This window comes from Homalodisca vitripennis, chromosome 4, assembly GCF_021130785.1.
Source record: "Homalodisca vitripennis isolate AUS2020 chromosome 4, UT_GWSS_2.1, whole genome shotgun sequence".
NCBI classification, from domain to species: domain Eukaryota; kingdom Metazoa; phylum Arthropoda; class Insecta; order Hemiptera; family Cicadellidae; genus Homalodisca; species Homalodisca vitripennis.
In genome coordinates, this window is record NC_060210.1 from 168,533,395 (window position 1) to 168,547,765 (window position 14,371).

The 14,371-nt window shown below is 38.0% G+C and overlaps 2 protein-coding genes across 5 annotated transcripts in view; one reads left to right on the forward strand and one right to left on the reverse strand.

Annotated features, from left to right (window-relative positions):
- Positions 1-14,371, forward strand: part of LOC124360581 — a 497,152-nt gene that overhangs the window by 106,101 nt on the left and 376,680 nt on the right. The gene's annotated exons all lie outside the window — the stretch shown is intronic.
- LOC124360579 (U7 snRNA-associated Sm-like protein LSm11) overlaps positions 5,038-14,371 on the reverse strand; it is a 55,410-nt gene continuing 46,076 nt past the window's right edge. Inside the window, exon 5 of the mRNA XM_046814310.1 lies at positions 5,038-5,248. Coding sequence (XP_046670266.1) covers positions 5,103-5,248 — 146 coding nt within the window. The 3' untranslated portion in view covers positions 5,038-5,102. The remainder of the gene's footprint in view (positions 5,249-14,371) is intronic.

Consider the following 14,371-nt stretch of genomic DNA (forward strand, 5'->3'; position numbering starts at 1 on the left):
CGGGTGACGATACAACACGATCTTGGTGACAGTAGACGTCTCTTGAGCCTACAAGTACTGTATGCTAGCAACAGCAAACACTCGCTCTGGGGTTTCCGCTACTGGAGACGGATGACAATACAACACGATCTTGGTGACAGTATTCGTCTCTTGAGCCTACGAGTACTGTATGCTAGCAACAGCAAACACTCGCTCTGGGGTTTCCGCTACTGGAGACGGATGACAATACAACACGATCTTGGTGACAGTAGACGTCTCTTGAGCCTACAAGTACTGTATGCTAGCAGCAGCAAACACTCGCTCTGAGGTTTCCGCTACTGGAGACGGGTAACGATACAACACGATCTTGGTGACAGTAGACGTCTCTTGAGCATATAAGTACTGTATGCTAGCAACAGCAAACACTAGCTCAGGGGTTTCCGCTACTGGAGACGGATGACAATACAACACGATCTTGGTGACAGTAGACGTCTCTTGAGCCTACAAGTACTGTATGCTAGCAACAGCAAACACTCGCTCTGAGGCTTCCATTACTGGAGACGGATGACGTACAAGTACTGTAGGCGAGCTGATTGAATTTGTCTTCTAAACTTTCAATACGTTACCTGACTTTCCTAATATCGAAGGATTCGAAAAACGCACTAATCTGACGTGAGGTTTCATGCCGCGAGAAAGCTCGTTTCTCTGTCAGCAAAACCGTTCCAAGGCTTTCCCGTAGAAACATATCTCAACACTTTAATGTTCTTCTAAATATTGATGAGATGCCATTGACAACATTTACGTCACGTGAGGAGGGGCAATGTTTGATCGTTATCACACGACAATTGTAGTAATGAACGTACGCCATTAAAAAGATTTCATGATTGTTGTGTAGTGCAACAAAGTCACTATCTTAGATGCATAACAATGCCAGAATAATTAACGAGGTCATTATAGATTGTAATAAAATATGGACTGATTAATTTTGGTAAATATAATTTGTTATCGCGTTTAAGTACTAGAGTCAAGGTCAAGAGCTGAAGTGCTCTGCCACGTTATCTCTGCACATTGCACTTTTACACTCTTGCTGCATTTTTCGGCCTCCTTGTCTTATCTGGCTGGCAGGCCTGATATCGTGTTGCTAACCAGACCTGGCACTAGAATAGTCATTATATTATTTACACTATCAAAGTCCATTTTGTCACTACACAACCAATTTGTTAAAATTGCTTAAAATGTAAAAGTTATGTATCTTATCAGCAAAATGTCTCGGGCATATAACTTAAATAAAAGCAAACGCCAACAAGACAGGTAAGATCATATTAGAACAACTGAAATTTCACTTAATATCTAATAAACGCATGTAGTAAATACAAGCCTTAACTAATTAATTGTGTATTTATTTTATACACTTTTAATTCTTACGGTGGCATTTAATAAAATAAAAATAAAAGGTAAACTTATATTTTGATGTCGTAAAACATCTGCTATAATTCAAAATTTTAGGATTCTGGTACGTTACTGGTTAAACCATAACATGTTAAAAGAAAGAATGATATCATAACTAACAATTAAATAAATAGTACATTTTAAAACAGTCTGTAAAGTCGAAGTAAAAGAGTAAAATAATGTCTTCTACTTTCATACAAATTCACAAGTCCATTCATATTGTAATAAACATTCTGATAAACGTACTGATACGAAGTGCTCCAGTTCAAGCAGGATTTAACTTGCCCTCTCTCTAATGCAGGTTCAAAAGTAAGACTATCGACGTCAGACTTAGACCGTGGGTCTCAATAAAAATGTGGTTACTGCAAAATCCCGTGATATTCAGAATCCTCATAGAATCTAGAAGGAATTTGATGGCCTGTCACTGGAAGGATATCATGGGAAGATATCATTTTAATACAAAAACATTTTTATTTTTTCCACAATGATTCCGGTTAGGGAATCATCAGTGATGATGCCTTAAACGAAGAAAGGACTTTTGATATTAAATTATACTGAAATGAAAATGTTTTTTACTTAAACCTTGTGGCTTCCATCAAATATACACAGCAGAAGATGTAATTTTTCAAGAAAGATGATGAAAACAAGAACCTAATGGTTCAATACTAATAACTATTCTTGTTCAAAGAAACACAATTAATGAATGACGATAGATAAAGAAGAGCACATTTCCTCCACGAGCTCGGTTGATAGTTACTTTGAACACAGAAAACACCTTACAGTATATTATTTAATTTATTATGGAGGTGTGTATTTGATCTATATATTAAAACTCTTCAAGTATATTTGAACATAACATATCTACAGAATACGAAGATCTCATAGAAGTATATTGAAACTTCTGTACCGTAGTTTTTATTTCAGATTCACCTTTCATACAGTATAGTGAACTTTCAAACCCATTGTTGAAAAACGAAAATGATTGAGACATGAAGAATCTATAGAGCATACTCATTCATCGTTCAACAATAAAGTCTTAAAATTCGAAAACGTGAGAACCTTATACATGTTCAAGGAGCTTGTTAAATTATCTAAATTTCTAACTGCATTATGAGGTGAGGAGAAATATAACTTAATAAACTGGTGTTTATATCTCTATATGGATGATATGAGATTACTTGAAAGGCTTATCAAGTTCAGACTAAATCTAAAATGCTTAACGTTTTCATACAATAGAGAATCTTATCTACATCCAGAGAATCTAAAATCTCTGCAGAAAACTTCGCTATACAGAAATTATGTATATCATAAATATTGAAATTATGTATGATAATTTTCGTTTTTTTATTTAGTAAATGTAATTCCGTCCTCCACATTAAAGATATAGCATCAGCTATTAGCGTAGTTCATATACAAAAGAAAAAGAAACCGTCTCATCACAAGTTAAGGTAAATATTCTAACGATGACATTTTCCCGAGATGAGCGAGGTCTGGAGAAAGTGCCGAACTAACTTTCACTGAGGAAAGTGTCCTGCTTGAGCCGCTCTACTTGTCCACTCTCAACGGTCCGGTTGTTTACGACACAGTAGAGTTAGATGACGATTGAGAGATCACGCCACATCATCCGTCTCACCTCGACATAAGGTTACCACCAATGCTGAAATATCGTCTACTTGTCCATTCGTGGTGATCCGGTTGTTTACGACACAGTAGAGTTAGATGACGATTGAGAGATCACGCCACATCATCCGTCCCACCTCGACAAAAGGTTACCACCAATGCTGAAATATCGTCTACTTGTCCATTCGTGGTGATCCGGTTGTTTACGACACAGTAGAGTTAGATGACGATTGAGAGATCACGCCACATCATCCGTCTCACCTCGACATAAAGGTTACCACCAATGCTGAAATATCGTCTACTTGTCCATTCGTGGTGATCCGGTTGTTTACGACACAGTAGAGTTAGATGACGATTGAGAGATCACGCCACATCATCCGTCTCACCTCGACATAAAGTTACCACCAATGCTGAAATATCGTCTACTTGTCCATTCGTGGTGATCCGGTTGTTTACGACACAGTAGAGTTAGATGACGATTGAGAGATCACGCCACATCATCCGTCTCACCTCGACATAAAGTTACCATCAATGCTGAAATATCGTCTACTTGTCCATTCGTGGTGATCCGGTTGTTTACGACACAGTAGAGTTAGATGACGATTGAGAGATCACGCCACATCATCCGTCTCACCTCGACATAAAGTTACCAACAATGCTGAAATATCGTCTACTTGTCCATTCGTGGTGATCCGGTTGTTTACGACACAGTAGAGTTAGATGACGATTGAGAGATCACGCCACATCATCCGTCTCACCTCGACATAAAGTTACCATCAGTGCTGAAATATAGTCCACTTGTCCGTTCGTGGTGATCCGGTTGTTTACGACACAGTAGAGTTAGATGACGATTGAGAGATCACGCCACATCATCCGTCTCACCTCGACATAAAGTTACCATCAGTGCTGAAATATAGTCCACTTGTCCGTTCGTGGTGATCCGGTTGTTTACGACACAGTAGAGTTAGATGACGATTGAGAGATAACGCCACATCATCCGTCTCACCTCGACAAAAGTTACCACCAATGCTGAAATATAGTCTACTTGTCCATTCGTGGTGATCCGGTTGTTTACGACACAAAGTAGAGTTAGATGACGATTGAGAGATCACGCCACATCATCCGTCTCACCTCGACATAAAGTTACCACCAATGCTGAAATATAGTCTACTTGTCCATTCGTGGTGATCCGGTTGTTTACGACACAGTAGAGTTAGATGACGATTGAGAGATCACGCCACATCATCCGTCTCACCTCGACATAAAGTTACCAACAATGCTGAAATATCGTCTACTTGTCCATTCGTGGTGATCCGGTTGTTTACGACACACGCTAGAGTTAGAAGGCCATTGGAGGTCACGGCACATCATCCGTCTCACCTCGACATAAAGTTACCATCAGTGCTGAAATATAGTTTACTTGTCCGTTCGTGGTGATCCGGTTGTTTACGACACACGCTAGAGTTAGAAGGCCATTGGGAGGTCACGGCACGTCATCCGTCCCCCACTACGACATTCGGTTACCACGAGTGCTTAAAAATGATCTACTTGTCCACTCTCGGTGATCCGGTTGTCTACGATACACGCCAGAGCTAGAAGGACGTTAGGAAGTGACGCCACAGTATCCGTCACCTCTGAACATATGCTACCAAGAGTGCTGAAAATTTGCTTATTTGCCCACTCTCTGCGGGTGTGTTATTTACGACACATAGCATAGTTAAAAGGTAACTGCGATCTCGTTACGTCATCCATGTCACTTCAATATGAGGTTGCCATACTTTCTGCTTTAAATATTCACTCTAAGCGTTCTCGTAGTTACAGAAATAATAAAAGGCCACTGTAAGGTCACACCGCGAGAACGGTTTTCCTTCAGCTTATAAAATCTCATATTGTTCTGAACGGTGTTCCACTTATTTACTCTTGTCGGTCCGATTGTTTACTACAAACATCAGTTTACCCTAGTGGAATAGGAAAATTAAAGGACATGTATATTATTGTATATGTAAATATAAAAACATAAATATATTTGTGGCAAAAAACCACGCATAAAACTGTCAATAGTCTGTAGCAATCACAACGGCCACATGTTCTCCACGCATCATGAGCTTGGGGATAAACCTTTCACACTCTTCAGTCTTGGAAGTGGAGCTGCGTATCCGCACCCTTGGCTGTGGAATGTCATCTACGTCATCTGCCGGTCCTGCACAAACAGCAACAAATGTGTAAAACATCAATCCAAGTTATATTACACATGTATAAGTATACAATTATGTCTATTACAAAAGATAGGATTTGAACATGTAATCGCAAACCGAAGTAATCGTGTTTACAGACAGTTTGTACTTTTTTGTCCTAATAGTGATTTTATGCATGCAATTTGCATAAAACAGATGTCCATATTTTGAACGTATACTCAGAATTAATACATGGCCTGCATTGATTAATAAGTGACTGTCGGGAATATAACGTGCTCTAAAGAATATAACCAGGGTGGGACAGGGTACTTATTCTGTCGTTCATGTACGCTGTTGATGAAAATAGCGATATGTGAGTTCTGGAGACGTGAAGGAGACGGCGGATGCAAAAGATCTTTTTCTGTTTTGGAAAATGTCATAAAGTTTAATGTTCATGGATTAAAAAAAACCTGAAAAATGCTCATAGTGATTTCCGTACTTTTAATGGCGATTCATAATAATCTGCAACTAATGTTTAAAGCGTACATACAAATTAAACTATTAATTGATGGCAAAGGTTAATTTTAAAAGAAATTGGCAAGCACCTCAAGAAAGTGCGCATTTAACGAGTGGAATAAGTGATGCGAAGACTGGTGCTGGAAGGCAAGGCAGACAAAGGTCTGGCCTCCACCAGGAAGGTCGGTACAAGGCGGCGATTGGCCTGCGGCGATGGAGGGGATAACGGTCTGGCTTGGTGCATGGCCAACGTATCTAGCACTGTCATTCTGCACTAACACGTCTGTGGTACTTCGCACTGTGAATCTGTGAGTGTACACATACAGTAATGATGGAATATCCCACGCACCACATACATGAATTATGCCTTCTAATAGCTTCATTAGGAAGCTTTGCATAAGTAGCGCAATAAAATTAGTAATGTACAAGGGTGTAATCTTAAAACATTGTAGGTCAGTCTTATTAAGTTTTCTAAAGAGTTCTCATATCTAAACCAAAAGGTACAAAAAAAAAAAAAAAAAAAAAAAAAAAAAAAAAAAAAAAAAACTGATTCGTGCTAATAATGTAGCTTTATAACTAAGATGTCTCAATCACAATTTGGATAGCTAAAGGTTGTTAACTCATGTAAGTATCCAGATTTGTTGGTTACTCTGCAATCCTTTCGCAGCGATTTAGGAGGTTCTTGAGAAGACATTTTATTCTGGGGCTGCATCGGTTGGAAGTTACAACTTTACTGGTGGCGGACTTGTCTGAAAGGCTTGGCTGATGATTTGGAGGTACATTACACCTTTTTACTATAGCACTCACCGGGCTATAGCAAAACTATACTATACTATAGCATTCTTAACAGGATGGGTTTGACTTTCGCAAGCATAATTATTAAACTCCTTATTCTATCATTCTGACATCTAGTATTTGTCAACTAAGTTGCTCTTAGATGCTGAAAATTAGTTTGAAACTAATGCTGTAAATTGGCTTGAATGGAAGGTTAGAGGAGCTTCAACATAGATTCTTGGTAGTTTTTCAGTTATCAGTTCAACTCTCGGTACGTCCCACCTGTGTACGGTTCTAGTAGGAGCAACCGTAGATACACATCTCGGTGACGGCCTAGCGGACCCGTGTGGTATGCGAACTGTGACGGCCAAGGTTCTGCCGAATATAGCACTGGACCTTGGGGCCATGATTTAAACAGTGTTTTGTGCAAATTGTGTCGTGGCTCAGGCCCAACGGGATAAATCACGCGGCCCGCTAGGTCTTCTGGGCACGGCCGCTGTGCTGCAGTTCGCTCTCCACTTGGTAGCCTTCTGGTCCAAGCCTGGACTCCAGTTTCTTCTCAGTCGTTTCTTCCATTTTCGAGAAGAAAATTAACAAGTTAACACTATTTAGCTATACGGTTTGCGTACACCAGACACAAACGCCCCATAAGAGCTAAATCGGGTAATTTACCGAAACACTCGGTAGATTACAGGCATTTACAAAATAGATTCACACAAGAATATCGTAATTTCAAAATTATATGTACTTATCAAGCAATTTCTTCGAATAAATCGTTTATAAATATATGCCCAATTATAAAATATCTAGGAGATTCTTCGATGGAAAAGAAAAACACAATGTTTCACTTAATCTTAATAAATTGACAACCTTTTTATTAACCAGTTGCATATACTACTAGGTATATGTTTGTAACTTGATAATAACGTGATAAATATTATGTATACATAATATGTTGGTTGATTGTTGATTGTGTATAATATGTTGATACACAAAATTAAGTAATCATTAATTACACAATATTTGACACTACGTATATACAGACCACATTTGTTACGGTAAGAGCTGATCAGAAGAGGTTGATCTATACACTGATGACATCACACATGGTAAAATACAACGCAACTGCGACGTAAGGCGTCTGCCGCAGTTTACGTGTTAAGAGGAATATCACAACTACAGTTATTACAGATTGTCACACAGTTATTAATACAACTTATTCATATATTAAATAGTTATATATATATATTTCTTTTTCTGCTTTTGACTTAATTTTCACCAATTACAGTCCAAACACTTCACAAACTAACTTACCATGGTGCTACGTATTTTCCAATATAATCGCAGCTCAGGAATGGTGGGTGACAAGACACGGTGAAGTGGCTGGTAGTGGTCTGTACGTTAACTGTGCTCAATGTGCAGCGAGCGGGGTCCTAGCAGTGACAAGTCACTTTGTCCTTGTGTCGGCCTTGGTGCACATCTGCTCTGACATCAGCTGCGCTTCCGCACTGCTCACATTGTCAAACATCACCTAGTCTCTCTGTACACTCGCACATCAGGAATGGTGGTTAACAAGACACGGTGAAGTGGCTGGTAGTGGTCTGTACGTTAACTGTGCTCAATGTGCAGCGAGCGGGGTCCTAGCAGTGACAAGTCACTTTGTCCTTGTGTCGGCCTTGGTGCACATCTGCTCTGACATCAGCTGCGCTTCCGCACTGCTCACATTGTCAAACATTACCTAGTCTCTCTGTACACTCGCAGCTCAGGAATGGTGGTTAACAAGACACGGTGAAGTGGCTGGTAGTGGTCTGTACGTTAACTGTGCTCAATGTGCAGCGAGCGGGGTCCTAGCAGTGACAAGTCACTTTGTCCTTGTGTCGGCCTTGGTGCACATCTGCTCTGACATCAGGTGCGCTTCCGCACTGCTCACATTGTCAAACATTACCTAGTCTCTCTGTACACTCGCAGCTCAGGAATGGTGGGTGGCAAGAGACGGAGAAGTGGCTGGTAGTGGTTTGTACGTTAACTGTGCTCAATGTGCAGCGAGCGGGGTCCTAGCAGTGACAAGTCACTTTGTCCTTGTGTCGGCCTTGGTGCACATCTGCTCTGACATCAGCTGCGCTTCCGCACTGCTCACATTGTCAAACATTACCTAGTCTCTCTGTACACTCGCAGGATCAGGAATGGTGGGTGACAAGAACGGTGAAGTGGCTGGTAGTGGCTGTACTGTACGTTAACTGTGCTCAATGTGCAGCGAGCGGGGTCCTAGCAGTGACAAGTCACTTTGTCCTTGTGTCGGCCTTGGTGCACATCTGCTCTGACATCAGCTGCGCTTCCGCACTGCTCTCATCATAAAACTCTGCTTAAAGCCAAGTATACTATCTTAATTGTTTGAAAACTTTATACTTGTATCGAAAATTGTTTTACCGGTTTAGAAAAAAGGGGAAAATAAAACCATAATTAAAAAAATCTCTTTTGAACTTATTAACAACAGGCATACACAACATGTTAAACAAGGGAAAAATATTTCAGGACAAGTTTTGATACATGGAAATAAACAAAAAAGCTCATCTACAAATTCGCTTCGTTTAATGTCTGACTGTGATATTTATAAAAACATAATTCACAAATGGTTTAAGGTACTGCGTTGTAGTTTTGCATGTTTGTGTCTAATTAGGATTTTACTTTTTTCTGAAAGAAAATATAATATGGATATTCGTTTAAAATTACGGCCATTTAAAAGTTATAAAGCAATATTTTATAAAAACTAACTAGAAAAAGTCAACATTCACAGAAGATAGCTTTTAACAAGAAAAAGATTTAAACATTTTTGTAAGAATGGATTATACGAGTATATACAGTAATCAATAAACTCATAAGGAATAATGCAATCTCATGGAATCTAATTTAGTGAATTATTAGACTCTCTTATTTATTTCCAGATATTAAGCCATATCTCCAAAAGATTTCATAGTTCCAAAAATCATTCTCCACGTTTTTTGAACAACCTTACAATCCTTAACATTGAAAAAGAACTTATATATTTGATTATTTACATTTAACAGTTTTATTTGTACCTTTTATTGTTCTTATTTATATCAATTTATTCTTTTCGTGTTTTTACGGTTAATACAACACATTTTTCTGCGATTAAAATTTAAATGTGTACTAAATTATTGTTTTAGTAACTTGCAATGATATATGGACAAAACTCTGAACTTGAAACTTTATGTCAAATATAAATGTATATTTGAACGTTATTCATCACTTGGTTTTTTTCTAGTATTCCATATATTTTTGCAAATGGATTTGTTTAATAAAGAGGAATACGTTTTCGATATATGTAAACATGACATAGCTATTGTTTATAAAAACAATTGATTAATGTGTGTAAAGCTACACGCGGAAGTCCGATCGGTGTGTAAATTACAACTGCAGCTTACTTAGAAACTATCCGCACAATTCCGTACTATACAGAGGAAATAAAATAATTGTTATTCAAATGATTAGTTAAATGGTCTACAATAAGCTGGAATTAAGGAGTTGTTATGTGAGATGAGGTCACCATTGTGTTTACAATAATCAAATGTAATATGACTGGTCCATCTGCACCGGCATTATCTAGCATGACCTTGGGTCTGGGACATGACCTTCAGGCTCACCCATCGTCTTCTCTCGCTATTTTATAGTAGCAAATCTCGTGTTTCTACGTTTTATATATAGGCCTATAGCGAAACTTTAGAAAGTCTATGAAGGTTAGAAGAGAAAGTAATGTACTAAAATTATTCGTATTTTGTACACGTTCCTGTCATAACGCATTGTCCAGGACTTGCGACAGTGGGTAGATGGGTGAGCATGGAGGAGTGGATGCCCCCACCACAAGTCTTATTATCATCTAAGGAAAATGCTGATTGGATTATCCAGTACAGCTTTTATTGTTTACCAATATTGTCTCCGGACCAAAAATCTTTAGGGGCATGTGCAAGGACTGCCGAAAGGCCAATGGTTCTGATTTATACTTTGTTTTAACCCGCTTAGCTCTGGAGTGTCTACCAGTGTGTCAGCAGCGCCGAAGCTCATATAAAATACATTCAAAAACAAAATTGCATAAACATGTAAAACTGTAACAATGAACGTCCGTGCTGCAACAAGTACTTAGGAGCGTGATAGCTGACGGGCTGTGTGTGTGCGTGCGTGCGTGTGTCTGCGCTGCGGCCTTGACGTCAAGTGTACTGAGATGCTGTAGAATGAATCAACCAGCTGACCTTGACATACTCAGTTGCCCTTGAAAACATTGACTCTGCTCTTCTCTCGCCCACTTAGATCTCCGCTACCAATTGGTTTGCTCATTTGTATTAATTTACTCTCTGTTAATGTGCCAGTTACTACATTATTGCAAAGTCCTTACAGATCTTACAGAAACTTTCATTGCATTACATTTTAAAGTTAAATACAATGCTTTCACTGTATATACAGTAGACAGGACTATACACATTTACATCAGATACCGCATTTTGTTAAAAAACGTATGTTATATTACTGTAGCCATAGAATTCCTTAATCTTTACTATATAAAACTCATAAAGTAAGTGTAAATCTAAAGTGATTTCAAAATATCAAACTATAATTAAATTATTGTTAATATAAGATTGTTTATATAAGATTGTTTATATAATTTATTTGTACTCTAAATACAGAATCTTGTTATTAAAAACGAATAAATATTTTGACGGTTATATTGTACTCGCACCGAGACAAGAGGCTCATTAACTGTTAGAAATCGAACACTGGGAAACGCGAAAGGGAAATACGGACAAACAATCCGTAATTACGTCTGGGATTTTCCGGCATTTAATAGTGAAAGTGAAGACTTTCCTTTCACTTTCTTTGACTTGATGCAGCGGAACACTGCACTCCTCTCGACTAGGACTCCACGGTAGTGAACTGCCTGCATCACGCCAATTTATATAATCCAACTGCAATTAGCTTAATTCCTATTCTACAGCAGTCTAACAAGTCCGAATGGCTTCTAAGAAAATTAATTATACTTTACAATAAACACGTTAGTTTCATACTGTGAATGTGAATAATCTAAGGAAGGAGTACTCAAACATACGAAGTAAGGTTTTTAAAACTTCACCGTCCTTTATTATTTATTTATTTATATGGATCAGATGTAATGAAACATATTGAGAGGTTGAATTTAAATTGTCTATACACCATCTTAACCATGCCACCATTAGTGATTAAAAAATTACAGGGAGGTTTAAATTGCCATTTTCCAACATGTCGACTAATTTTAAAATTATGGAACAACTTACTCGGTACGCAATGTTCATATTAACTGTGGCACCATTGGTATCTCAAAACGACTAAAATCACAGGAAACTTCAACTAATTGTCTGTAACGTAAAAATATGAATTTAAATTAAAAACCAGAATGTTAAAATTTGCATGCCAATATAAAATTTTTATTTGACATCCTACAATTTTTAAGCAAGTTCGATATAAAAAATACTTAACAAAACGCTTTTACTCCTGACAATTTTATTTTAGTTTACTCATTTAGGATTTACGTCTTCTAAAAATGACAAGTTGTGTGAGTCATTTAAACGTAACAGAAAAGGTTATAACTAAACGGACCATTAGAATCGTGTGCATGTTCAGTAATAAAATCTTACTACCTTACTGTGTAATTAGTAAATTACCAACTTGAAAATATCAAGTTTACATTAAGTGAGAACCTAGTTAACATACACAGCTGAACACGATATGCAACACAGGTTAAAAAATCTGATCGTTCTACGTTAGTGAGGCACTCGTATTGCGATACACGAGTAGATGATAATGGCAATATAATCACAAATAAATAAATACGAGTACCAAAAGATAAATAAAGCAATCCATCAAAACACCTACAGAACAGATTATGGCTAAGTAGACATAGGTTATCTCTGGGTCAACCTGAACACAATGCCTCTTAGAGGCCAAGAATACACTATTATGCAACATCACATGTTAAATCATTAATTGGATAGTGATAGTTCAAGGTTGAAGCTTTCAAGTGCATTACTAAAAGTTTCCACAACATACTATTATTTCACTTACCGTAATCTGGTGACAGTATACAACAATATTTTACCATTCAATAACGAAACTAGTTTCGCCATAATCGAATTAAAAAAAAAAAAAAAAACAATTTAACACGTTAGCAAAAAATATGCTCAATTTTGAATCCCAAATTAAATGTAAGCTAGATGAACACCACAGAGAGATCCGTTAGCAGTGCAATATCGGTTATCAGCCAGAAGATAAACGGCAGCTGCAATTCTCCCAGTTGCATAATGTGACTTCCGCCCTCTGATAACGCTGTCCTTGACAAGATATTGGCCAAGTACACCGCTGTAGCTAGTGGACCGTTTGTCATCTCAGTTACAAGATCTGCATTTTTTTCAATAACAGATATAATCCAAAAGATAAACGACAACTGCAATTCTCCCAGTTGCATAATGTGATTTCCGCCCTCTGATAACGCTGTCCTTGACAAGATATTGGCCAAGTACTCCGCTGTAGCTAGTGGACCGTTTTGTCATCTCAGTTACAAGATCTGCACTTTTTGAATAATGGATATCATCAACAAGATAAACGGCAACTGCATTCTCCCAGTTGCATAATGTGACTTCCTCCCACTGATAACGCTGTCCTTGACAAGATATTGGCCAAGTACACCGCTGTAGCTAGTGGACCGTTTGTCATCTCAGTTACAAGATCTGTATTCTTTTGAATAATAGATATCATCAACAAGATAAACGGCCACTGCATTCTCCCAGTTGCATAATGTGACTTCCTCCCCACTGATAACGCTGTCCTTGACAAGATATTGCCCAATTACACCGCTGTAGCTAGTGGACCGTTTGTCATCTCAGTTACAAGATCTGTATTCTTTTGAATAACAGATATCATCAACAAGATAAACGGCCACTGCATTCTCCCAGTTGCATATTGTGACTTCCGCCCTCTGATAACGCTGTCCTTGACAAGATATTGGCCAAGTACAGCGTTAGATCTAGGGGTTGTTTGTCATAAAATCACAAGATCTGCATACTTTTTGCAATATTGCAAATCGCATAATGTGTCATTTAGGCCTTTCATTTTGTCCTTGAGCATAATATATTCAATCATTACGGAGGTAAGGGGTTTTGCCAACGTTTTTAAAATGTCTACACGCCGTAAAAATTAGCTAGGAGACAACATTTTGGAAAGGTGTACCGTTAACGCAAATGGAACGTTTGTTTAAAAACTACGATGTGTGTATCCTGTGAAATATTAACTGTTAGATAAACGAAACCTGTTGCTCATGCAAGCATTTCTTTTCCTATTTCCTATCTGAAAACTATATCAACCACCAATGTTAGTTGTATTGTTCTCATTATAACTACTATTCTGCATGGTATGGAATATTTGTAATTTGTTATATGATATAAAAGGAAGCTGCAAGTCGCATAATATGACTACTGACGATGTCCTTCTTCACAAGATGACAATTTACCATTGCTATTTGTTTTATTTATATTACAACCTCAAGGTTAGCTAGGTCTCCGAATACTAGCCATCAGATGCATAAAGAAAGGACGCTACAAGTCTCCTAGTTGCAAATTACGGGTTCTGTTGCCTGATATCCTACCTACCTACTACCTTATCTTGATTAGGTATTCAGTCACTAAATCCCTACGTATTGTGCTTCACTATCAGCACTGCACGCTGTGAAACATTACTTATCAGCTAGGAGATAAACTGTACTTTTATTGTCCTGGTGCATAATGTAATTTCCACCCTCCGATAACGCTGACCTTGGCAAG